This window comes from Anser anser, assembly GCF_964211835.1.
Source record: "Anser anser genome assembly, chromosome: 8".
Lineage (NCBI taxonomy): Eukaryota > Metazoa > Chordata > Aves > Anseriformes > Anatidae > Anser > Anser anser.
The window spans coordinates 21,369,344-21,395,576 of NC_139728.1; the positions used below are offsets into that span (position 1 = coordinate 21,369,344).

At 44.4% G+C, this 26,233-nt stretch overlaps 1 protein-coding gene and 1 long non-coding RNA gene across 2 annotated transcripts; one reads left to right on the forward strand and one right to left on the reverse strand.

The window, feature by feature from the left end:
- The first annotated feature begins 26 nt into the window (after positions 1-26).
- On the forward strand, positions 27-23,394 carry KDM4A (lysine demethylase 4A). Its single transcript, XM_083845525.1, has 22 exons — positions 27-107; positions 388-540; positions 698-873; positions 1,810-1,924; positions 2,855-3,048; positions 4,504-4,553; positions 4,844-4,947; positions 5,642-5,779; positions 6,675-6,925; positions 7,642-7,832; positions 9,151-9,512; positions 11,256-11,376; positions 11,958-12,136; positions 13,372-13,576; positions 13,855-13,931; positions 14,562-14,617; positions 15,259-15,367; positions 16,279-16,467; positions 17,160-17,330; positions 17,820-17,939; positions 18,550-18,642; positions 19,674-23,394. The coding sequence occupies exons 2-22, from the start codon at positions 403-405 to the stop codon at positions 19,812-19,814; spliced, it is 3,180 nt and encodes a 1,059-aa protein (XP_083701651.1). The 5' UTR covers positions 27-107; positions 388-402; the 3' UTR covers positions 19,815-23,394.
- On the reverse strand, positions 21,858-26,201 carry LOC310903025. Its single transcript, XR_014587234.1, has 2 exons — positions 24,545-26,201; positions 21,858-24,401 (listed from the first exon to the last, which is right to left on the reverse strand). It is a non-coding gene; the product is annotated as an uncharacterized lncRNA (long non-coding RNA).
- Between the last annotated feature and the right edge of the window lie 32 nt (positions 26,202-26,233).

The window sequence follows — 26,233 nt, forward strand, 5'->3', positions numbered from 1 at the left end:
AGAGCGGGGCGGCGATTGGCTGCGGCGGCGAGGGCGGGGCGGGGCGGCGGGGAGCGGCCGACGGTGGCGTCGGCGGCGTCGTGCTGCGGGGCCTCATTGGGCGCGTGGTGCGGAGGGATACAGCGGGGCGGAGGGGGTGGGCGAGCCGCGAGAGGACCTCCGCGAGGGGGGGCGGGATCCCTCCGCGCCGGGCCGGGAGGGGAGGGGGAGAGGGGGGGGCCGCGCGCTTGACGGGCAGTCGTCCTCCTCCAATGGGCGGGCGGGGCCGGCGCGGACCCCGCGGCGATTGGCTGGGTGGCGGGGCCGGGAGGGGGGAGGAGCCGCGGGCTGACCCGCCCCCTGCCCGCCCCCCTCCCTCCCCCCCCCTCCCCGCTCCCCTCCGTGCAGCGGCCGCCCGGCACCATGGCCTCGGAGCTGGAGGGCCCCAACCCCGGCGCGCGGATCATGACCTTCCGGCCCAGCATGGAGCAGTTCCGCGACTTCAGCCGCTACATCGCCTACGTGGAGGCGCAGGGAGCGCACCGCGCCGGGCTGGCCAAGGTGGAGCCGCTCCCGTCCCCCTCAGCCTCCCCCCGGGGCCTGCGGGCCCTGCCTCCCCCCCCCCCCTCCCCCTCCACCCCCCCCCCCTCCCCCTCCACCCCCCCCGGCCCCTTTGTGCGCCTCACGGTGCCCCTCCCGGTGCCCTCTCCCCCCTCAGATCGTGCCCCCCAAGGAGTGGAGGCCGCGGCGGTGCTACGACGACATCGACGAGCTGGTGATCCCGGCGCCCATCCAGCAGGTGGTGACGGGGCAGTCCGGCCTCTTCACGCAGTACAACATCCAGAAGAAGGCCATGACGGTGCGCGAGTTCCGCAGGATCGCCAACAGCGACAAGTAGGTCCCGGCGCCCGCCGCCACCGGCCCGACCCGGAACGCGGCCCCGAGGCGGGGGGGGGGGCGGGGGGGCGCTCCCTGCCTGCCACCGAGCCCCCCCCCGCCTGCCCCGGGCTGTGAGGGAGCCGGTGTTGGCACCCAGCGGCGCAGGGAGGCGTGTGGCGGCCGTGAGGAGGGAGGGGAAAGCGCTCTTAAGAAAAAAACAGCCTTTGAAACAACTATTGAGAAGCGGCGTTGACACGGCTAGCTGCAGCCTGCCTGCTGGAGCTTATTTCGTCTTGCAAGGGCGCACCGCATCGATGGCTTTAAGGTTCTGCTTCTCTAATAGAGCAATTCTCGGAAAGTTAGCTTAATGCTACGTATGTAATCGTCTGGAAGGTACGTATGCGTTTCCTATGTGTCAGAGCGTACGTTTGGTTGTGCACAAAGAGGCCGGTACGCAGTAAGCAGGAATGGACATAGCAAACAAGGCCGGTACATAGTAAGGAGGAGTGGACATAGCGAACAAATATTTCATTGGTAAACTGAGCGTGCTTGACCAGTCTACGAGCAGGTGAGTCTGGGAATTAGGGGTTTCGCTTTCACGCTTTATTGTTGTTTTTGTCGAGTTAGCCTCTGTGTCATTTCCGGTTTCAAATGCATCCTTCTTCGCTAAGTAGCAACAAGTAGAAAGTGGAATTATCCTGAGCTGAGAAAAGTGCAGTAGGCAAAAATGAAAGTAAACTAGGAAACAGAGAAGGTTATTTTCTTTGTGTTCCTTGGTTTCCAAGTCTCAGCTGTGGTTGCTGTTCTGGGAGGGGCAGCGGTCTGGCTGATAACATGCATTAGGTGTCTTTGCTGTAGCTTTTGATTCCTTCAGTGGTGGAGAATGTTGTTTTAAACTCCTCAAGTATCAAACTGCAAAGTCTCTTTTTTGTTGTTTGTTTGGTATTTTAGGTACTGCACACCCCGCTACACGGACTTCGAAGACCTTGAGCGAAAATACTGGAAGAACCTTACGTTCAATGCCCCAATCTACGGTGCTGATGTTAATGGCACGCTTTATGAGAAGGTAAGACGGTTTTGGTTTTCCGGTAACAGTTATCTCTATATGTGTTGTCTTGCATTCCATAAATGCTCTTGCAGCATTTGACTCTAACTTTCAGAAAGAATTAACAATAGCCCTTGCAGAGTTCCAGCTTCTTGAGTAAGAAGGAGCACAATAAGCTGTATTTCTGTGATACACTTCCCGTTTAAACCGGATAGTTTAAAAAGGCTACTAGAGGTAGTGCTCTAGGGAACCTCTGTGAGTATTCAACTACTAACACTTACTAAGAGTAACACTTGCTTAGTAAATGTTAGTGTTAACACTTACTAAGTACACCTACTAAGTGTAGTACAGTTGACTTCTAAAATGAAAGAACCACTGTCACGTAAGTCTTTGATTTACGGTGCTTTGTCCTGAATAGTGTTAATCAGTGAACGTGCACTGCTTTGGTATCCGTTAGTGCATTTACTTTCGTGTCACGGCTCTGTAGCCACTGCATCTTAGGATGATAAACATATGAAAAGGGCATGTATTCTGGTGGCTAGTCTCCTAAATTCTAATTCACTTTAAAAAACAAAGTTTGGGATGAAAATTGTTTCTGTTCAAGAAGGTTCAGTCTGCCATCTCTTAGAACATCAGCTCGAGCTTGCACTGTTGTTCTCTGCTGTGTGAAGTCTGTAGCTTCATGACTGTTTCTCTTTCCTAATCCGTACTGTGTCAGCTGGTAAGTTCTTTTTCTCCATAAAAGCGTCTGGTAAGCAATCAGTATGTAAGGTAACACCACGGGAAGCTTGTTTTAGGTGAGCTAGCTGATGATTTGAACTATGCCAGTAAATGGCTTGTCCTGAGGTGCTGTTTGATCACAAGCACCTGATAACTTTTTGCGACTGTTGTCTTAGTTGTGTGGCCCTGTTCTTTGTAATGCCCGTTTAACACGAGGTTTTTGTTTTGCAGCACGTAGATGCGTGGAATATTGGCAGATTGAACACAATCCTGGATATCGTGGAGAACGAAAGTGGCATAACCATCGAAGGAGTGAATACTCCTTACCTCTATTTTGGCATGTGGAAAACTTCATTTGCGTGGCATACTGAAGACATGGATCTCTACAGTATTAATTACTTGCATTTTGGGGAACCCAAGTCATGGTAAGGTTTTCAAGGGAAGCTTCTAGATGTAGGAAAAGAATACCATAAAATATTGGAGTCAAAGTGGGTGAAGTTACCAGAGTTGAGTAAGGGAATTACTATCCCTCCTATCTTGCAGTGCAGTTGGATCTGATGAAAAGAGCATTAGAAAGCTGTAAGGAATTTGAAACCAGTACGTGGCCTCAGTAGAATTTGTTTGGTTACCTTTAGAAAATCTCTTTGCTGTTGTGATGCAAAGAGTTTTCCAGAATTATAATGTCAGGTGGACAGTATCTGGTGTGATAGGGCCAGAACCTGGAAAACTTACTGAAGATTTCCTGAGCTCTAAAATGGCCATACAGGGGTATTAAGCCTGTCATCGTGCAGTCACAATTTTTGACAGGCTTTGGAATGTAGCTGTTTATCATAGATATAAAAGCAGGCTAGTGGATTTTGCTGAATCGTTTGCCCAGTGTCAAGGCTTTTGTGATTTTTTTTTTATGGGAGATTTCTGAATTTTTCTGTAGTATGGGTTGCATTTTAAGAGTGAATCATTCCCTTCTGTTCACAAATGAATTTCTCAAGCAACTTCAACAATTGTTTCCATGGCAATTTTGTTGGAAACTAGTATTTTTGGCTGCCTTTTAATGCAACTTTGAAGTCAGAAATAATAGCTAGCACCATGTGACCAGCGAACAACCCCATGCAGTGGCAATAGCATGGGAATAAACAGAATAATTGAGTCAGTTTTAAACCTTTTGGCTGTTGCTTCTTTTACAGTAGTAAGTGGAAAAAAGTTAACTTTGCTGATGCTTTAGTCTGCTTTACTCAGCAAGGAACTCCATCAAGGTTGTAGCAGACTGTCCCAGATCAAAAGAAATCCTAAGTAGTTGGTTTGGCTAGAGTAACTGAAACCAACCACGAGTTTTGTGGCACTCGTACAAAGGTTGTACAGAGAGAGACATAGTGCTAACAAGCATGTTGCAAGTTGTGCCCGTTGAGGATGCGGCATCACACCTGATCTAGTCCATCCTTGGACTGAGCTGCTGAAAGATACGATTCCATTTTCTGTCTTGCTCTGTGTTTCTTCTTGTACTGGGTATATTGCGGGCCTGCGAACTCAGGTTAGGAAGTGCTCCTCCCTTTCTTCTTGCAACTTACGCTTTGATGCACAGATCTGCTAACTACGTGCATTAGACTTCTTACTTCCTTGGCTGCTTAATTAAAAGGCCCTAGAGGAGATGGTCAGCTTTTGGCTTTTGATTTTCTTAAGGATAGGGGGTGAAAGTCCTTGATAAAGATTTTTAGCTTTGTATCATCAAACTCTGAAAGAGATAGTGTAGAGGTGGAGGAATTTTTAAAAGAAAAAAAAAACAACAGTAATTCATGCCTTGATGCCCTGTTATGGTTTCCAGTCAAACTCTGAGATTCTGTCATGTCACTTGAACTTAACAGAGTTGTTCTTATGACTTGCAGGTACTCTATCCCTCCAGAGCATGGGAAGCGGCTGGAGAGACTTGCCAAAGGTAATCGTGCAATTCTTACTACTGGTTGTTAGATCTGGAAGATTATAGCCGAGGGAAGATCCATCTGTGTGTGGTCTTACTCTCTTTCAAATGGGCATCTCTTAAGGACATCTCCAGGAGTTGTTCTTTTTCTTCAGAATGCAAGCTAGTGCACTTCTAACAAGATGGCCACAACTTCTAGGCCTAGGCAAAAATACTGTTCGGACAATAACTTTTAGTAAAAGTTACTGAAAAAATAATTCAATTCACAGCAGAGCAATAATATCATTGCTTGCTTTTATTTTAAACAGGATTCTTTCCGGGAAGTGCCCAGAGCTGTGAAGCGTTTCTCCGTCACAAGATGACCCTGATCTCTCCATCAATACTGAAGAAATATGGCATCCCTTTTGATAAGGTGTAGAAAAGTAGTCACAGTCACACAGTCAAAAGGTTCATGCAGCCCAGTCTCATCTCAAACAGCAGCCGATAGCAGGTGCTTAGAGAGGAAATAGGAACAGGGAGGACATATAGCAATCCTTTCCCACTGTACCTCCATTTATACAGCAGTATAAATGTAGTGTAGTCTTTGAGTCCTTATTCAGAAGTACTGTTACATCTGCAGGGGCAGCTGAAGGATTGCATGAGCCTTTGCCAGGCAGTGGGGATGTGTTGAAGAGGAGCTGACCGAGAGTTGTACTTGAGTGAGAACAGCAATAAGTTTCCAAGGTGTGTGTGGATAGAAATTTTAGTTGGCGTTGGATACTCTTCAGCCAAATAGCAGCAAATACACATGAGGGTCTTTACGAATTCCAGGTGCCTTATTGCAGAGTATTTCACATGTATAGCTACTTCCATGCTATTTTGATCAGTTCTGTCGTGTTTTAGTAAAAACTGTTGAGTGTTGCCTTCTAGTAAACAAATATTTAAGTAAGAGAGTAGTGAAGACATGTATGAATTTTAGCCATTGCAGCAAGTAACTCCAATTACTGAGCGTGGGTAGGGGTTTCAGATATGTTGCACATGTGGATTACAGAAGCTGCTTTTATTCAGACCCACAGAGTTGACTCTTAAGCTGTGAATCACAGTGCAGTGTCTCAATTGCCTTCTAGGTGACGCAGGAAGCTGGAGAGTTCATGATAACCTTTCCTTATAGTTATCATGCTGGCTTTAATCATGGATTTAACTGTGCTGAATCTACCAACTTTGCTACTCTTCGGTGGATTGAGTATGGGAAGCAGTCTGTACTGGTAAGCGGTCTGTTGCATACACATAAGCTGAGTGCAGTGCCTGATGCTCTGCTCCTCTTTACGCCCCTGATGTTTGTTCTAAGGAAGTGAATTCAGCGCTTTGTCCAATTTAAGATGTGATGTTCACTTCCTGAGACGGTAACGTTGCCCAGTCAGCCTCATATCTTTCTTTAGCAGAAAGCATGTTTTCTCACCTTGTGTAGATCAAGTGGGGCTTCAGAGAAGAGCAGGAGGCTGACTAGCATCTTTCCAAAGATCAAAGGGTGTGCTTAGTGGTCAGGACTCGTCAGTATTTTGTCTGATATTTTACCCATTGTTTATCGACTGTTTAGCTTCGCGTATGGCTTCAGTAATTTAAGTCATTTATCAATGAACCTTTAGACTGGATAATGTTATATCCCTGTAGGAGGTGCCTTACAAACATAGATTACGTTTTCAGAAGTTACGTTGAAGTGAATGCTTTCAAACACTGGTTTTACCTATAACCAGGTAAGGGGAGCCTCCGCTGCTCTGGGTAGGCCCGGAGTATGTATGGCTCCAGCTTCCTTGTTACAGTCTCTGGTTTTGCTGGCTGTTCTTGCATGAGCCCATGGATTTTTAAGGCTGTCAGCTTCTACCAGCAACTATGTAAATAAGTTGGTGAGCTTGCTTTCTTAGTTACTGTGGTAGCATCTTTCCTGTTTTGTTGTTGCTGACTTTTCTGTCCAGTTTTTAGTGAGTAGCTTAATACATGCTGTTTTAATTTTGTGAGAAAGAGTGTGTTCTGAGGCTTAAATACATAAAACTGGGATAATTTTTTTTTCTTCATTTAAGCTCCTGAAAGCAAAGTGGTGTGGGAGTGCAGAGTAAAGCTGTTGAGTATGTAGCCTTACTTGAATTTTTTCTGTGACTCCAGTGCTCGTGCCGGAAGGACATGGTGAAGATCTCCATGGATGTGTTTGTGAGGAAGTACCAGCCGGACCGTTACAAGCTCTGGAAGGCCGGGAAGGACGTGACTGTCATTGACCATACTCTTCCAACACCGGAAGCAGCAGAGTTCCTTAAAGGGGATCTTATGCAAAAAGTCAAGAGTGGGAAGCAGTATGCTGAGGAAATGGAAACAGGAGAGACGTGTAAAGAGGAGGTGGATGGGGATGAGGCAAAAAGGTAGTGCTGTACATAGTTCTCTGCTTTTCTGTTATGGTTATTAGCAATTGGATCCTGCTGCGATTTAATTGTTTGCTGTTCCCATAAAACAATAGCAGTTGGAGTTAGCAATAGACTTTTTTTCCTTGGGAAAAGGGTTTATTCTTTATTTTTGTTCTTTTAACTCTTTTAATCCAAGTTATGATATCCTGTTGTAGATGAGAAATGCACTAGCTTTGAAGATAGTTCTTCATCTTTGGACAGGTGTCCAAAGCCTGTATTGGAAGTGTTTACCATATATTTGGAGGTCAGAAGAAAAAGGCAGCGTATTGGGATCATGAGATGGTACTTGCTAGCGAAGTCCAGTAGTATCAGTACTCCAAGTTGCAACATTGGTGTGTGACAGGCTAATCGCCTTAGGTTTTTCAACCAGCGTCAGCAAGTACTCCTAAATCTTTGTTCGTTTATTTTGTTTTTAAGGTAAAAAAATGTCTGGCTAGAACATACTATGCAGTTACCAGGTACCTACTACACGGTTAACAGGTGCTGAGGAATACTGGTTCTGCTCCTATAAAGGAAAAGGAAACACTTCAGAATAACTTGGAAACTGTTTAGCTTGCCAGATGCTGTATCATAAAACAACGTGACCCAGACCAGGCTGTATTTTGTGTGTCCAGACATAAGTTAAGCAAACTCATGATGTGTTTGGTAACCTGGTGTGAATTTCTCTTCTGCAGTGTGCCCAAGCATCGCATAGGAACCAAAAGGCACCGAGTCTGCCTGGAAGTACCTCAGGAAGTGAGTGAGAGTGAGGCCTTCCCCAAGGAGGAGCTGAGCTCTGCGCAGGATGAAGCAGACACGGCACAGCCTTGTGAGATACCCACAAGTGAACATGGGCAGCAGGGTGAACAAGGGTGCAAGCTTTCAGGTAACTGTGTCAAGCTTTATCTTGGTACTGGAGGACAGGGTATTAATCTTCAGAGAAAAAGCTGTTAGACCTGAGTCTGCAGTGCTGTCTCATAGATGGTGAGAATAGATGTCCCATAGATGGTAGAATGTTGTCATGTCAAAAAAAAAAAAAAAAAAGGCAGACACTAATTTGTCAGAGCCATGGAAAGCATGTCAGAAACTTACTGTCATGAGACTTGAGATATTGGCATCTAATTTTTGGGACCAGAGAGTAGAGCTAGAACAGTTTTACGTTGTGCCCTTTAGTTAAATTTGGCTGACGCTTTTGAGTAGTCACCGCTTTGAGAAAATGAGATAAACACAGTTTGAGTTGCAAGCTTTTGTAGCCTGTATATGGATAACAGTCCAGTGAGAATTACATGTTAAAAATATTTATATGTAGGGGAAGAGCACGTGTAGGCAGCCATCCTGTATCTGCTTGAATGCAGGTAGTTCATGCGGATGTTGGTTTTCAGCTGAACTAAAAGGAAGTATTACAAGAGACTTGCTTAAGAAATGGATGTTTCTGGCTTTTGACTTCTGATTTTGTTTTGTCTGCTGGCATACTGAAGTTTATTCGATACTTAGCAGCGTAAGGTCCTCTGTATAGCACTGTTGTACAGGGTGACCTGTTTACTAAGCAATTGTACAGTTTCTATAAAACATATGCACGCTGCCTGGTAGTGTGGCTCTGCTGTGCTGTATGGATGTTTTCTTAGTAATTTTGTAATCAGTATGCAAGAGGAAGTTAACGTGGCTTGTACAGGGGCAATTATCCTTGCTTTTAAGGGAGGATTGAGGTACATATTGGAACAATATAAGAAGAGGGCAAATATGTACGTGATGCCTCTCTTTTGTATTCTGTTTTCCAGACATTTGCAACTTGTAATTAATAATCCTCTATTGGTTTGTGTTTTTTTTCCTCCTTCTGTTAAGTCTTCATTGAACCCTTGTAAGCTCTTACCCACAGCCTCATGTGGCCAGGAGGTGCACTGTCTAGCTACACTGTGTAAGGGACCATCTCCTGTTTATTTTGAACCCACCTTCTGGTAGTTTTGTTTGATGTACCTTGGTTCATGTAATGTAAGATGCAATGAGCAGATGCTTCTATTCTCTCTCTCCAAGGCAACCATGATTTTATAGGTGTTTGAATTAATGATCTCCTGTTTACATGACTTAGTGTCACATTTCTATCTTGTCTAGTAGTCTGCTTTCCTGTTTGACTTTGTGCAAGTGGTTACAGGCTGTTCTCTCTGCTGCCCAGACTTTAGAAGGAATCAGTATATCCTTTCTTCTAGATTGCGGGGGCTTGGCCAAATTTGAAGAACTGAAAGCTGTGAAGCTTGAGGAGGAAGAAGAGGAAGAGCAAGAAGCAGCTGCGTTGGACCTCTCCATTTCGCATGCTTCAAATTCTACTTCAGTTTTGCCGACTTCGAAGCAGAGTGCAACGTGCAGCGTTCAGTCCGGCTCGCCAGCGTATTCTGGTTCTTCAGACTCTGAATCGACTGATCTGTTGCCAAAAAGAACTGTACCTGGGCCAGCTGGGGTGCTTACAGTCCATAGCTACGCTAAAGGGGATGCAAGTGGATCTGACAGTGAACAGACTTCAGGAAAGAAAACCAGTGCTACTGCCAGCATGAATGAACAAGAACTGGCAGAGGTACGAATGGCATGAGTACGGCAAGCTTAAGGGCTGTGTTACGTGGTCAGGGATTTACTGTGACACAACTTCTCTCTGTGCAGATTACATTTTCATTTCATTGCTCTTTTGGTAGCACGTTGCTTAGTCAATAATCTGTTTTTAACTTCTATAGGATTTGCTGAACAACAACAGAAAATTAAGACGAACGTCTTACTCTCTTTCCTCTTCTAGAAAACAAGGAGATTTCTTGTTTTGAGAACTTCTCTAAATTATTCAGGTGCTTTAAGCGAAAGTGTAGCTTGGTGGTTTTGAGATGGTAGTGTTACAGGCTCATCCAGGTCCTTTTGTGGCTACAGATGCCTGTTTGTACCTCAAGTAAATCTAGTTCAATCCAGCCCTTTATTATGAGCACATTAATTTGTTTGATGTTTTTATAAAATAACATACGTGTGCACATCTCTGTCCTTTTTTTAGAAAGAAATAATGGAACAAAAAATTACTGGTTGGGGAAAACATAAATTTGAATGTTTAATGAATCCTTGGTTAGACAAACCAAAAGGAGGTTGTAATTAACGTCTCACCTGTTGTTGTTTTCTCAAATAACTTTGTCTCCCTCTGTAAGCCTGTGCTGAAGTAGTGGGAGGCTGATAATGGTTGGATCTTCAAAACTGAAGAATTGCAGAAATGGAGCAGCAGCTGGACAAATCTGTTGATAAAGCTGAAAATGAGCTAGAGTTCTCATGTATATTTAAACTGAAGATACTGTGCTGCTGATGTGATGTCTCCATTGCATACTCCTTACAGGGAAAAGAAGAAATTTTAAATGGGTGTTGATGGCCTTCCCTGGTATGGTGTATTTCAAAACAAATTTTCCATTCAGTGGTAACTGGGAATGCTAACTTCCATTTGAACAAAAGCATATTTGTTTCTGAGAATTTTAGTGGCCAATTCTATGTAGGGGATCAGAGATGATGTGCTCTCTTCTGTCTTGTGTATATATATATAAAAAAAATTTAGAAAGACACATTTAATCTAAGGTTTACTTCTGCTGTTAAAGGAATGAGAGATTCAAAGAAAAGGTGTTTTTTATCCTACTGAGAGATTTACTGGGCTGCTTAAATCATTGCCTTTATTGCTTTGCTTGTCAGGTTAGTAGTAACTTTGTCAGTGCGTGTCACTTGTTTTTACATTAGGCTAAAGGTAGAGGAAGTAACAATTGTTGTAGTTTACTCCTTCCAGTCTCTCTGGGAAGACACCAATGCAAGTAAGAAGAAGATGAGGTGAAAGTTTCCTTCCATTTAAAATAAGCCTGTTAGTTTGAGATGCCAGTGAGCTCTAACTTTTTTTTTAAACTTGGAATGTCAAAGTTGATATACCAACTCATTATTTTTCCAGGATTCTTGAGACTTATTGTGGCCCCTCTAAGTTGAACCATTCAGTTTGTCTTTTTTTTTTGTTTCTATCTTTTATGCCATTCTTATATAAGTAGACTTGCATAAAAAGCTACGCTGGGACCTGTGCTAAGTCTCTAAATGGCTCAACAGAGCTCTTACAGAATAGAACAATCAACATGAACTGAGTTTTGCTATGTAGTTTTTCTTAGCAGAAGTGCTGCAAGAAGTTCCTTTTTTAAAAGGTTGGCTCAGTTTACATCTCAAGTTTCTTTGTTAGAAATAAAATCATTTACATTCAAAATATTTTTTTTAAAAGGTCAAAAGTACACGTGCTAACTTGACTGCTGAATTGCTTCTCCTTGTCCAGGCAGCAAAGGAGTACATAAGATCAATGAAGGAGAGTAAGAAGTCCAAGGGTCGTCGCCAGCCATTGAGCAAGCTGCCCCGCCATCACCCGCTCTTGGTTAAAGACTGCATTAGTGATGACGGTAAGCCTTGTGCTCTTTGGGAAACTTTAGAATGGGCCACAGCTTGTGTGGGCGGTGTACGGTATTCTTCACCGCAGTCAGAAAGCTGCACCTTTGCATCCCAGACAAGGTGCTTGTCGCCTTCTTGTGTTTGCATCGTTAAAACTTCCTCTCGAATGGTGTCTTCCTTCCTTCCTGTTCCATTCTCTGGAAATTCACAACTCTGGAAGGACAATTAAAGTAGTACCAGAGTCTGTTGCATAACAGAGTCAGCCTTAGAGCATTTCAGTAACTGTTGTAAATATTTATATTTTTTTCCTTAAATACATACTCTTTGGCTGACAGCCTTAGTCTTGATGCGCTTTGAAGCTGATGCTGTTCTTGCCCAATGAGCCTGTCTTGTATCTGATGCATGGTTGCTTGGTCAGTAGAAGCTGCTTAAAAATGAGGCTAGGTTACTGACTCCCATCACCCTTCTGTAAACTTCATTTGTGGCAGTCTTTGTCATCTCCATTCATAACATCTTGCCTTATGTAGTTTTATTTGCAAGAAGGAATCTATGAAAGGGTACATAGTCACTGAGCAATGATCTCTTGTTGCAGAGGCATCGGAGCAACTGACTCCTGAAGAAGAAGCTGAAGAGACAGAAGCTTGGGCCAAGCCACTTAGCCAGCTGTGGCAGAATCGGCCACCAAATTTTGAGGCTGAAAAGGAATACAACCGGACCATGGCCCAGCAGTCTCCTTACTGCGCTGTTTGTATGCTCTTCCAGACCTATCAGGTATGTAGTCCAGGTCTGTTAGTGTTACACAGTAGAGGTGCCTGAATAAGTTGTCGCCATTACTCAGTTTGGGCATTGCTACTTAATAAAGGCTATATCAGTGTTGCAGTCTTCCCAGGGAATTGTTCCAGGAGAGCACAATCTGGTGAACCTCACCACACCTCTGATGGACTGTCAGCGGGTTCCCAGAGACTGACTCTTCTGTTCAACAGAAGCTTTTATGTTCTGTGGTTTTTGCTAGAACCACAGAATGGAGCTTGAATGTTGTTGGAATCGATTACAAAATCCATTTATTTTTTTTTCCACAGCGACACTTTCACTTCTGTGCTTTTTAAAAAAAAACATTTTAAGTCCACTTCTATATAGCACACAGTCTTTGGGGAGCTAGCAAGGAGAACTTTTCTTTTAAAGTAAAATGAGCTAAGATTGTGTTTGTGGATGGTACAGATAGAAAATTCTTTTTTTTTTTTTAGTATATCCACATCAACAGTAGCTATGACGTGTAAATGTGCTTTAGCAAAGTGCAGCTGTAGCAATGCACAGATTGAGAAGAGGTTGCAAACCGCATTAGCACGTTGGCAAAATGCTTAGGTGGAAATCCCACGCTGAGCTTCTTATGTCTGAGCATAGTAGTAGCAAAGTAGTTGTCTGCTAGCATGTTCCACCTGCAACTTAGTGATAGCTCATCCCTTCCCATTTTGTGAGCTAAGATTATTTATTTGAGATCACTGTACAATTACAGTGGCTCTAGAAATATTTTTACTATAATTTTGGAAATAAAGACCTCAAATTTTTTCCAGGATCTATATTGCATGTAGTTCCTAATTTCCATGAAAACCCAAGACCATACTTTCTGTTTGACCTTGCTATTTCTGCCTGATAGGAGGTTCTTGTTAGGACTGGAAATTCTACACGGAAGCTGTATAATACACACTAGTGCTGGCAATGTATAAGTTTAACAATTTGAGATAACTTAAGTTCTGTTAGCTGCTTCTTTGAGTTCTAAACGCTATTAAGCAGAAAACTCCAGCTGCAGTTTTCAGGTGTCTGTCTACATCAGGCAGCAAGGAGGGACTGCTCCAAGAATTGAGCTGTGGTTATGGTTTTTGTTCAAATTTATTTTGTAGCAAGTCTGGGAACTCATTTCCCTTACCCATTCACATGAAAAATTGGAGCAAAATGCCAGACAAATACTCCTCCTTCTTTTGTGAAGAAGAAAAATATCTGTGTTACAGGCAGAGTGTGGAGGCAACAGTCAAAGCTCTGGAGTAACTCCAGGTGCTGTGGATGGGAAGATCCGAACCAAACCCCTGATTCCTGAAATGTGCTTCACTACAACTGGCTGCAGCACTGATCTCAATCTTTCAACCCCCTACTTAGAGGAAGATGGAACCAGCGTACTCATCACCTGCAGGAACTGCCAAGTCTGTGTTCATGCAAGTGAGTGCATCCCAGCGTAACCCTAAATGTAGTGTTCTGTGCGAAGTCTGTACATCCTCGTAAGCCTCTGTTCATCTACAAACAGACCAAGTTCAGCCATTAGCTGAATGGTGCATATTTGCAGTGGCTGTTGAAATACGGAGCTGACTGCATGAACAACTTGCAGTATAAACCATTATCTCTAGGCTTATTGATTTTTAACTGCTGCTTTACTTCAGGACCCTAGGGGAATGAGTCTGATTGTAGGTAAGCTGTTAACTGAAATGTGTCTGTTCTAGGTTGTTATGGTGTACCCCCCGACAAGGCCACTGAAGACTGGATGTGCTCCAGGTGCACAGAAAATGCCTTAGAAGAGGTAAAGTTCCTCATAAGATTCCCAGGGATCTAGTGTGGTATATCTGGAAACTTGCTAGAAAGTTCATTTCCATAGTGTTAAATGTTTTTTCATTCTCTCTTGTGTAAAGGCAATTGTAGAGAATGTTTAGGAGCCACCCTGTCATATTTTGGCTTTTTTTTTTTTTTTAGACTGTTACTTTTAAAGCAGAAAAACTTCTGTCAACAGCTAGGAAGGCGCACACGTGTGCAGAAGGCAAGAAGAAAAGCTTTTCTTTGAAAAGCTGCATAGGCTCTGGATGAGCAGAGTGCTCAACCTTTTGAATTTTATTTGCTCAATTTGTTCCTGATCTTTTTAAACATCCTCAAAAAATATGGGGTATTGCATTTGCAGAAGGCAACTATAGCAAACAAGTCGAACAAGTCTTCAGTGGTAGTTGTGCTTGCCTTTGACAGGTTTGGAGTCTGTATCTGTTGTCCTCAGGGCAGCAGCTTTTGAGAGCTAAAGGGCTGAGCTGTTCAAGGCATTTAGTTCTCTTCTGACAGTGAAACTTTTTTTTTCCTCTGGATGCGCATTTTGAGGAGGAAGTTGTCATCAAGTGCATTGCTCTGGACTTCACTCTTTCAGCTAACAGTTTCTTCCTTGTGACAGGACTGCTGTTTGTGTTCATTACGAGGAGGAGCACTGCAGAGAGCCAATGATGACAAGTGAGTGTTCCAGCCTTTTTTTTAATTGTCTTCAGGGAGCAGCTCAGTTCCCAAGTAGATGAGGCTAGTCTAGTAAAGCAAATGTTGGCATTTGGTATAATGGAGTGACCAGCAACACTTTTCACACTTCGTGTTACTGGGGCAGGAGGGAACCTATGTTGAAGTGTGTTTATTGTTTCCACATTGCCTGCAGGCAATCGTCACCTCTTCAGGTAATACGCTACTCTCATTCTGTTGACAGCAGCTGTTAATTGCTTTGTGTTTTATAAGCACAAGGTGCAGAGGTGTAACACACCACATAAAATAAGGTTCCTGATGAGATAACATCTCTCAGTACCTTCTCAAAGAAGATTTCGATTTCTCCATGAAATGTGTTGTGGTGATGGAGCATAAATCACAGTAAATTGCTCTTCTGTTAAATCTGATTGAAAGTACGAAGAAGTCTTGTATTTTGCCCCATACATGCCCTTTTGCTAGTAGTAGGAAGGCAGATAACACTGCTAGTTCTCAGCCTTTGTGAGCAAGCAGAAACTAGGTTTATGTGGCTAGCCTAATCAGAACTATATTTACTTAAACTCCAGAACATCATATGTTGGCCTAGTGTGTGTTCACCTTTTTTCACCCCTCTTCTGTCCCGACAGGTGGGTTCACGTAATGTGTGCTGTAGCTGTACTGGAGGCAAAATTTGTGAACATTGCAGAGCGCAGTCCTGTAGATGTTGGCAAAATCCCCCTGCAACGTTTCAGACTGGTAAGGAGCACCCGCGCTTCACCACTGGGGTTTCCTTTGTTGTTGTTCATCTTGCTAATTCTGAAAGTATTGGTCTGGAAGGAGAGAATATACAGCTGTTTGTGTACAACAGAGATCAGAGGAAATACAGGCTCTTATTAGAAAGATATTTGCTTGATCTGGTGGTTAATGATGCTCCCCGAAGGGTCGCTTTACTTTTTAGCATTTAACATGAGTAGTATACTTGTTGCAGGTTTAAACAACAGCTGAAGTCAGTATCATGTCTTATTGCAATGGGGCTATCCGCTAGAAAAGTCTACAGCAGTAACTCTTCTGTGTCCTAAGCATGTAATGTCCAAAAGTATTTTCCAAAAAATGTACTGGAACTCAGTCATGATTCTGAATTTGGTGAAGCTGCTCCTCTACTGTAATTAACTACTTGTTCAGCTTACCTTCTGTTAACCAGTTCAAGTGCAGCCTTAGTAGCTAAAAGACGACATTCTTACAGTGTTTTCCCCAAGATTCATTCAGTGCTGTGTATTCTAGCTGCTAATTTCTTGTGCTTGTTTTTATGTAAACTTAATATCCAGGTGCTGAAAGACCCTGTTGACTTAGGAGTATTATAAAAAAATATATATATATATATAAAAATGATAAATCCATCATCTCCTGGTGCTTGACTCTTTGAGTCACATGTCTTGTGCATGGTGTGATAGTAGATATTTAATGTATATTTTTACCTTTGGGATTACCTAAATGTATGAATTCTTGCCTTGTCATGAACTAGAACTGTTAGCCTTCCGTTTCTTTTCATCAAAGATTAGCAATGCTCTCTCAGAGTAAATGGCACAGCATCAGATACTTAGACCAGACGGTTTTTTGTGTGAGTGCAAACTATTGCCAACCAGTGACCTTTAGTTTCCTATCCACAGAAATGCATCTTCTGCAAAAAACGAAGAAAGAGAATTGCAGGTTGCTGTGTACAGTGCTCCCACGGTCGGTGTCCCACGTCCTTTCATGTCAGCTGTGCCCAAGCAGCAGGAGTCATGATGCAGCCTGATGACTGGCCGTTTGTTGTCTTCATTACCTGCTTCAGGCATAAGATCCCATCTCAGGCAGAGGTGAGTAGGTGTGGGACTCCCAGGATTTGAACAGCAGTGTCTCGGAGGGAATGAGAAGTTTTAGATTGTATAATTCTGTTAAAACTTCACTGAAGGCTTGACTCTTTTAAAACATTCTAATGATACTGGTCTTGGATTCTGATCTCAGTCTTGCTGCTGTTCTGAGTGATCTTAGGTCCCTTATTGTATTTTGGTTTGCAGCCCAGAAGGGCAGAGAGTACTACATTCCTCCTGTGGCTGTTGTAATGAGGAATAATAGTGTTTTCGTGCCATGATATTTAATATGCAGGCATTAGTTCTGGGTCTCCAGAAGGCTGCGTGAGTTGTCATAGAATTTCATGCTTAAGTGATTGATTAGTTTACAGAGTTCCCATGTAGCCCTTTTAGCCATCAAAACCACTGCAGTCTATTAGAGAATATTTACTGTAAAGGCCTTGCATTGCTCTGAAAAATGAGACTTTAATTTACTAAGGAGCTTGCATTCGGGTTGGACAGCTGTAGCTAACAGATTAGGTTTTAAGCATTTGAAATACTAGAGGTAGAACTTTCCCAAAAATGCTGCTGGTGGTGTCTTGAGTATAGTTACTCACCTGAGCTAAAATATTTTGCTTCCTTGTTTGCCAGCACGAGAGCTGTGTGCCTCAACGCATTCTTTGTGTCATTGCGTTTAAAACGTGCTTTTCTCTTCTCAGCGAGCTAAGGCTGCACTCCAAGATCTGTCACCTGGACAGATAGTCATCAGCAAGCACAAGAATGGTCGCTTCTATCAATGCGAAGTGGTCAGCCTTGCGAAGGAGACTTTCTATGAGGTCAACTTTGATGATGGCTCCTTCAGCGACAACCTGTATCCAGAAGACATTGTGGTATGTTATGCAGTAGGAGTCTGGCTCCAATAGAGGGCACATGATGAGAGTCAATTCCTGCTGCTGCAGAGCAGGTTCATGATGGAATTTATTAGGTGTCCCATACCTCGGGCATGTTATGGCTGAGATGTGCTGCAGGACAGTGTTAAGGGTGTTACATGAGGCTGACTTAGGTTAACTGAGGCTAGCTGAAGAACAGGTGTAATGGAGTGCAGCTAATCTTTAGCTGCTTAACAGTGGTAAGTCTGAACGAAAACTTGCTCGTACTTTCATGCTATTCCTGCATGAAGTACTTCAAAATTGGGCACACGGTCAGGATTCAAATACAGGTGACATAGATGTTTCTTAATCCCTAAAATGGAGCTAATAATGGAGTGCTGTGCAATGTCCCTAATGTGAGTGGGATGGATTGCCCTGTTGTTTGAGTCTTCACATAAGGAAGCTGCTTACCCTTATGCTTCATTCCTTATTTCCTCCTTTATGCTGCAGAGTCGAGACTGCCTTCAGTTAGGTCCTCCTGCTGAAGGTGAAGTTGTGCAGGTCAGATGGACAGATGGACAGGTTTATGGAGCCAAGTTTGTCGCATCACATGCCATCCAGATGTACCAGGTACAGAATTGTCTGAAAATTCACTGTTCACAACAACGTCATGATTCAAATAGGGCTGTTTGCAAAGCTGGCAGAGTTCTAGTACGGTCGTGCTTAAATGCTTGAGGGGAAGTTGCTTGGTATTTTCAACAGTGACAGTTGCTGGAGTTAACAGCAAAACAGTGATTGCCTGCAGCTCTGCTTATATCTGGCTACCTACCTGAAAGTCTCAGCTTCTGAAAAACACTGGTCTTTCCTTCAGCTGACTCAGTTCCTGAAACTTAATCTATTTCTAAAAGAAGTTTGGTTTTGTTCTTGCTGCTTCGTGCATCTTGCCTTCACATTTCCAAAGGAGTGAATATTAAGGCAATATATTAAAGCGACTGGCCAGACCGTCTTGTCAGGTGTTACAACAATATCCCAAAATGTACTTGGCTACTTTTGCTGTCATGGGATTGGGTGAGGTTCAAGTCTGTTCTCGTGTGCATACCTGCATATGTATCATGTAAAATCCAATTAGTAGAAGGTTATTTCATGAGAAGGTTTCTGCAGGGAAGAGAAAGCAAGGGTAGCTGTGGAAGTCTTCTAATTTCTGAGACTGCAGACAGAACAACTTCTCTTTTTCTTTTAGGTGGAATTTGAAGATGGATCACAGCTGATGGTGAAAAGGGATGATGTGTACACTCTGGATGAGGAGCTTCCTAAGAGAGTCAAGTCAAGGCTGGTAGGTAAACGGGGTGTAAACATCTACTAAATAAGTTAATCTTACTTGATTTGTCCTTGAACAGCAAGCTGAGTGCACAGCAGCAAAGGTTTACAATTTGATATTCTCCTCGATTGTTAGGAAGCTTGGTGGTTTGATCAGGCTATAAAAGGAGGGAGGGAGGGAGTCTCATTCTTCTCCTTCTGCAAATAATGGGAATTTGTAGCACAGAGTCACTGTTTGAGACAGCACATGTTACTGCCCCCTCAGTGCATGTATTTGTAAGCTTCATCAGGCAATTCTGTTGCAAAGAGCAGCAAAGTTCCTCCTCTCCTTTGTCCTGGAAACCTCTTTGTAGGGTGGCATTAAGAGAGCTGGCCATATTTATTTATTTATTTTTAATTGCAAAATAATTCTGGTGGAAAAGGAGCCCTGCAGGTCTTTGCTCCAATCACCTGTTCAAAACAGGTTGAATTTTGAAGTGGGGCAGACTTACTCAGGGCTCCCTCCAGGCAAGCTTTGATTATCACCAAGGATGGAGATTCCACAGCCTCTCTGGGTCCCTGTTTCGTTGCTTTATACTTCCAGCTATGAAAATTGCAACTCAGGACGGTGTGATAGGTGTCTTGCTTTACAGCATGGTCCTGCACACCTAATGCAGGCACACAGGATTTTGGAGGTTTAACAAAGAGCATGTAATAGCTGACTCCTGTCGCCAGCTGTTTAAACCTGCCTGCTACATAAGGCACAAAGTGTACTAGATTGCTTCCAAGTTGAAACAGATGAGTGTTTATTAGTAAGAAAGTGACTGAATTTAGATTAGCTACTCAGTTAAATTTGAAAGCTGTGTTACAGCTCACTTTAACTTACCCCCAGACTTTTAAATCCAATTTCCTAAATATTTTTCTTGTACTGAAACCCAAAAGGTCAGTTTTCGAAGAAGTCTGAATGTTCCCAGGTGTCCCATCTTGGTCCTTACATGCAAAAAGAGAATGTGTAGGCAGGGATTTGATCTGTGTTCTGGTGGCTAATTCTGCCTTTCTTTTATTTAGTCAATAGCTTCCGATATGCGCTTCACAGAGATCTTTGCAGAGAAGGAGGTCAGACAAGAGAGGAAGAGACAAAGAGTGATCAATTCACGCTACCGGGAAGATTACATTGAACCCGCATTGTACCGGGCCATCATGGAGTAAGCGCTGCCTGTGGCAGAGGAAGAAGATGCCCACTTTCCCCAAGGATTTAAACGCTCCAGTACAACAGGCCATATTTGGATGCTTCAAATCCAGGGTTTTTTGTTTTGTTTTGTTTTTTTCTAAGGAAGCTAAAAAGCTGATGCTCTGCAGTAGCTGAAAGGCAGCTGTTCAGTAGTGAAACAGATCCCGTTTGCTGAAGCTGATGCCTGCAGACTCCTGGTCTGAAGTTGGGTCCTTACTGAATAAGCCAGCTTGAAGGGGGTGCTGCTTTCATCTCGTCGAGCAGTCTTGCTTTTTCTATTAGGGACAATATGACAGGTGGCAAATTCTTCTGGGAGTTCTAGCCAGGAATCTTGGCAGCTGCAGAATATTACGAAGTCTATTGTTTTATCTGAATAATGTTCCTGATCTTGGGAGTCTCCCTGGTGGCCACACCTGGGCTTGAGCAGGCAGTATTACTGGTGCTTGACATTGAACCTCTTTATATTTATATCCATCTTTTTTTTGCTGCAAGCAGCTTCAGGCTCTTGTTTCTCAGCGCCTCCTTTCTGAGGGTTGAGCTGTAGGCTGTTCAGATCCAAGCAGACAGGAGGTGCTTGTGTGAACAGGCGAAATGTGAAATTGAACCCTGTTGGACAAATTATGTAACCCTCCACTTAATATTTTTGTTCTGATGCTTGTTTTGAATTACTTACTCATGAGTTTAACTGTATGTGCCTCAGTATCAAAAAAAAAAAAAAAAAAAAACCTGTCTGGAGCCCTGCACAGTGCAGCCTTCTAACAAGAATAAGCATTCAGCTCCTAATAGACATTCAGTTCCCAAAGAGTTTCTTCTGAGTTTCTTCCCACTCCCACTAAGGCAATAATGACCAACAGGACGGAGTTCTAACTCTCCCTTCTTGAAATCCAAGCATCACAGTATTGGGTATGGCAGGGCAGCGGTACCTGAAGCAGTGCAGTACCTCTTCTGTGGCAGCACTGCCCTTCGTGTGGCCACGGGCTTTTGCTTACAACAGCTAAATTTGGGTCTGCGGCAGATCAAGCATGCACTGAACTGGATGTATTACTGAAGAGCTGCGCAGTGCTCTTCTGAGGTAGGAGTGCTGCCACGTTGCTGTCTAGCAAAGGTTACCACAGCATTTTTATAGAGCGTAAGTAGGGCACGTCCCGGTTGCGTTGGAGAGGACTTGCTACCTCAGCAATAGGAAGTTGAGTTAAGCTGGGTAGTAGGTGTACCTCAAAGACGTGCCAACTTGCTCCTAGTAACTTAAGCATTAACACACCACAGCAGGAGCCATGTAAATACACGTTCCTTTCCCGTTCTGTAGGAAAGGGATTTTAGGCTGTGGAGCAGATTGGCCACCTTCCTTTTGCATGGGATGATGGGGTGACTTTCCTGCTGGAGAAAACTAAGGTAATGTTCTCCGGAAACAGTTTGAGAGGAGAATTTTCTAGTGAAACAGACCTAATGCATCCCTGCTTCTATAGGGACATAGCAATGTGTCTGCAAAGTCTGGATTTGTAACTTTTTTCCTTTTGTTACATAGGAACGCTACAAACCAAACTATTCTGAAACCCCGGTGCATCAATTTGTGATTAGCAATAACATGTAGTATTGTGTAGTGATACAACCTCTTGACCAGAAAAGAAATAAACTACAACTTTTATAAAGAAAATCTTCCTCATCCCTACATTTTTATAGGGTCAGGAGGCTGATATGAGTAGCAAAGATTTGCACAACCACAATTTTTCATGGAGTTCCTCTGTCTCATTTTTGTGGTGGAATATCTTGTTCATCAGTATTGGAAGGCTTAAACAGATTCTGAAAGGAGACAGTGGCTTTCCTTTGTGTGTTTTTTTTTGTTAATGTCCAAAACTCCTGGTCTCAGGGTATTAAATCATTTTCTGATGAATGGGGGATAGTTGATAAAACTAGGATCTATGAAGGCCAGAGTGAAGTAGCTGTGGGTACTCTGGTCTATGCAATGGAAGCAGAATTGCACTTCAGCATCGTAGCCTATACCTAAGCCTCTCTGAAGCGATGTGCTATTAGCAAATGTGGAGAAGAGCTGGCAGGTTCTTAACAAACTTGCCTGTTCTTTCAGCATATCTTAAGATATGGTATTAACTTCACGTAGGCTGAACACTACCTGCATATTACTGAGAAATGTATTCCTTTTACCATCTGCCATTCTCCCTCCAGGGGAAAAGCTGCCTGTGTTCAGGCTTTCTCCTCAAACCGCCATATAACTCAGCCGCACCTTTTAGGTGCCACGTGCTACCTGTGCTACAAACACCTGGCTCTAAACAGCTTCATCCTAAACTGAATACCTAGTACAAAACAGCTGGAGTTGTTTGGAGTGTTGCTGTTAAACTGCAGCAGGTTTTGCTACCCACCTCTAGGAGTATTGAGCCAAGAGCTTCTATGCCTGGTACTTGTTCTGGAGCAGGAGCTTTGTTCTGCTGCATTTTCTGCGGGCTCCAGACTTTGCTCTTGTCAGCTGGCTGCACTGTGCTGGAGACCGCTGCCATCCTGCACTCCGAGACAAAGGGCCTTTCCGAGTTTCCTGTCAGTTCTCGTGCTGCATCGTTCAAATGTGAACATACTTCATCCTAGTGCAGTGGTTGAACTGCGTTTTGGCTCCTGTCTGTGAACTTCAAATTGGTGATCCTGATGTTCGGGGGTGGGGATCTGTATTATTTGACTTGTCAAAAAAAAAAAATTGGGTTTATGGCTTGAAGTATAACAGGTAGCAATAAAAGCTCTTTATAGAGCAGCTGTCTCAAAGGTACATTTGCTTTTAGTTACCTGGAGTTTGATCTTGACGACAATTTTTTCAGTGGCTTTTTTAGGCGTGTGTTTTTCCATGTTACAGCATCATTCCAGTAAGGGCAAGGTGCTGCCAGAGTATCAGCTAGTCAGGGGCTTCTTCAAAGTGTTCAGTAGGAAGTCCTGCTCGGTATGCCCCCTGGGAGCTCTCACGGCCCTTCGTTGGGTCCATTACACGTGATGCTGCAGGCAGTAGACCTCCTCACTTCACTTTTCATGAAGCTTCCATCTGTGACTGGTTCAGGTTGGACCCATAAAAAGCATTTTTAGTATAAACAAATCATGGTTTGCCCTTGTTCAGGGTGAATTCTAGGAGTCTAATTTTTTTATAAGGTTTAAAAAGGTGACTGTATTCTTTCCAAAGCACCCGATCGAAGTAATGTTTCTTTTGCCTGTGGCTGGCCTTCCAGGAGGCCTTTCTCCATCAGAAGACCTCTCAGGTGACCAGAGACAGTACTGTCAGAAGCAGAATCTGGTCTGCTTGCTCCTGCTCTCTTCCCAATGTTTTGAGCTGGGGTTGGACCGATTCTGCACTGTTTGAGGAGTGTAGCCCTCTGACTGATCGTGTATCGGAAGGCTTCCACGCATCTCTGTTCTTCCGTTCTCTAACTGGGCTCCTGTTGTCTGACATGTCTGCAGTTGTGCTTGTTTGTTTTTTTTTTTTTTAAATGCAAACATGGGATGAAAACAAGACTCTGGTAGCCTGTATTTTGTTTTCAATTTGAACGAGTAATAAATCTAATCTCAAAATGGATGATCTCTAGACTAATTTAAAATCTTAAAGCAATGTAACTTGGAAATTCTCATCGTGTTTCTAATTGTTCTGTTAGCGTTACTCTTTTCCAGTACTCATCTCCTTAGTGCTTGTCCAGTAATTTCTCAGGTGCCTTTCAGAGATGAGCAGAGTTCTTTTACTTAAGGACTGAGTGGAGCGCGGCCCTTAAACCAGAGCAGGGATAGAACCACGGATCCTTCCTGACTGAAGTACAGACCTGAGACAGCTGCGTTAAGAGCTGAGTTGCCTTAGGTTCGCTCTGTAGCCAAGAGAGTGGCAGTGCCAGAATAGCGGTCATCAGAAAACCTTACCTGGATGCAGAGTCAGGTAGCTCTATTCTTTGCTTAGTGTTGACTCTTGAATTTCACTTGCTAAACTGTCAGTCAGGGAAAGGGGATTCTTCTACTTTAGGTCAGGGATTTTTGTTACTGACACACTGAGCGACCTTGAATAAATTGCTTATTCATTGTATTATTACCTCAGCCCCTATCTTTGAAGTCTAAAATGCCAGATATTCCTGGAGGCAGCTTTTCTAGTTGGGGAAAATGTTAACATCTTTTCCCTGACAATTTGTAGACATTGCGTGGAACCTTTAAGTCTGCCTTACTCCACACTTTACACTAACCTCAGTATTTTAGGTTTGACATGAACAACATGAGGTATTGCTAAAAGTGAAAATAAGCCTTTTTTCTCTTTCCTACGATCATTCTTCATTTCTTTGCATTGCTGTTAGAGCTGTTCAGCAGAGTGCTATGCTTGAGGGGGGACAAATGTGTTGTTGTTTGGTTCCAGTAATGAGCATAGCTGAGGTAGGTGTATCAGTAGGTTTCCTTTGACCACACCGGCCTGGTCTGCAGAGGAATGGGAAACATCCACGCGATTGCTATCTTTGAGGCAGATCCGTGCACAAATATTGCCACAGCCTCCTTGCTGCAGCATGAGTAATGTGACCGTGCTGAAGTCAAAACTGTTCTGACAGCACCTAGAGAAGGAAGGAAATGCGTGGGAGGGTACTGGAAAAGCATTAAAATGGTACAGAATGTGTGTAGACAAAAATGAGGAGGTAGGAGAGCCTGAAAAGAGGTCTCCTTAATCTGCACTTCTGTTTTTAAGAAAAATTCTCACTTCTGCATAGCTCTGCGAACACCTTGAGTACACAATGCAAGTGAGAAATGAAGTAGGCCTGCTGTCTGCACTCTTCCCCCTGAGCTGCTGGCAGCGTTGCTGTCCTGCATACCCCTCACGCTGCAGGAGGACCCAGTGTCCCAGTAATTCAGCTGTGGATAAAGATAACTTGCAGCTGGCTGAGGGAGGAGCTGCCTCCTTGCTGACTAGGCAAGGCAGATGGTTTGTGTCCTTGGGCGTCTTCATACCCCTGCTGAAGTCCTCAGTGTACAGTAGGAGAAAGCTGTCTTTGCAGCTAGAGAATTTCTGCCAGGCAGTCTCATGTCCAAACAGCACCCCTGGCTGCACCGTGATGTGTTCTGCACAAGTACACGTTAGACAAAGCAAGCTCCTTCCAGAAGGATAGTGAATCAAGTCCATGATCTTTCTGAGTTAGGTACGCATGGACCTCCAGCAAAGCCTAAGACGTGGGGATCAGGTGGGTAGGAGTGTGTGCTGAAGCTGGTTCATCTGCCAGGGCTGTCATTTTCAGCCAGTACAAAAAATGCTGCTGCTCTTGAATACAATATCCCTGCCCCTTTTGCATTCATTTTAGCACTTAACCTCACAGCTCCGTTTAGCTCAGACTTCATTACTGATACCCACAGGCAGTTACGCACGCACAGAAAAATAAAATAAAAACTGGGGAGTGAGGATAAGGAACAAAGCATCTGGTGCCTCTGGCTCGGGTGCTGGCTGCAGGTTGCATGCAGAAGGGCCGTTAATTTGCAGCCAGCTCTGTGGAAAAGGGGGAGTGGGCCATGGCACTGCATGGCCGCTGCTGCTGGGGAGACGGGGGAGACGAGTGGCACCTACACCCCATGGCTTAGCAGTGTGGCTGCTCGGCCCCGCAGCAGGGACATGAGGTTTGCTTGTCCAGCCCAGCAGAGCCTGGGGATGAAGAAAGGACAAAGGAAGCAGCTGTGTCAGCAGCCAGAGAAGGGGCTGGGGTGAGTCCTTGCCGGCTTTCTCATTTCCAGCTGGGTGGATATTTCCAAACACCATTTAACAGCTGGTGCCTGTGAGGACTGGCAGGGGACTCGATGCTCTTAATTCTGCCTTGCACACAGGGCAGTAACACAGGGCGTCCTGCTTGGATCCCTGGTGGAGCAGGGGGCTGCTCTGCTCATCCTGGCAGCAGGGGAGACCCCAGCTTGGGCCCTCAGCACTGTGAAGGGCCTGGCAAGGGGAAAGGGACAGAAAAACAGACCTTGGCTCTTCTCCCTCCCCAGCCGGAGAGGCTGAGGGGCTGCCAAGGGCTGTGCGGCAGGGAGAAGAAAGGCGACGTTCATGGGAGCTGCGTGGCTCCGAGCTGCCGGGCTGCGGGCCAGGCACGTCAGCACCTGATGGGCCAGCCCCAGGCAGCGCTGCTCCCCTCGCCTGCTCCGGCTCAGCCCGGGGCTTTTCCAGATGAGCTGTACCCAGAGCAGTGGGGTCTCTCCTAGCCCACTGCCTGCCTTTTCTGGCCTGGCCTCTTGCTATGCGGTAGCCTTCCCCAGGAGCCCGGCTCCTGTGCTGCCCCCACACCAGGCCTGGGGCCGCCCCCCCCAGCCTCTGCCATTTTGTGGGGCAGCCCGGGGGGGGCCTGGCTCGGTCCTGGCACAGCCACACAAACCCCACAAACATCGGCCTCCAGCCCTGCGCCGGCAG

What these genes read in the sequence shown, in the direction of transcription:
- KDM4A (XM_083845525.1), top strand. Translation starts at nt 403, where the DNA reads ATGGCCTCGGAGCTGGAGGGCCCCAACCCCGGCGCGCGGATCATGACC. An exon ending in GCTGGAGAGACTTGCCAAAG is followed by an intron (nt 4,554 to 4,843) that starts GTAATCGTGCAA and finishes TATTTTAAACAG; the next exon opens with GATTCTTTCCGGGAAGTGCC. An exon ending in TGTATCCAGAAGACATTGTG is followed by an intron (nt 17,331 to 17,819) that starts GTATGTTATGCA and finishes TTTATGCTGCAG; the next exon opens with AGTCGAGACTGCCTTCAGTT.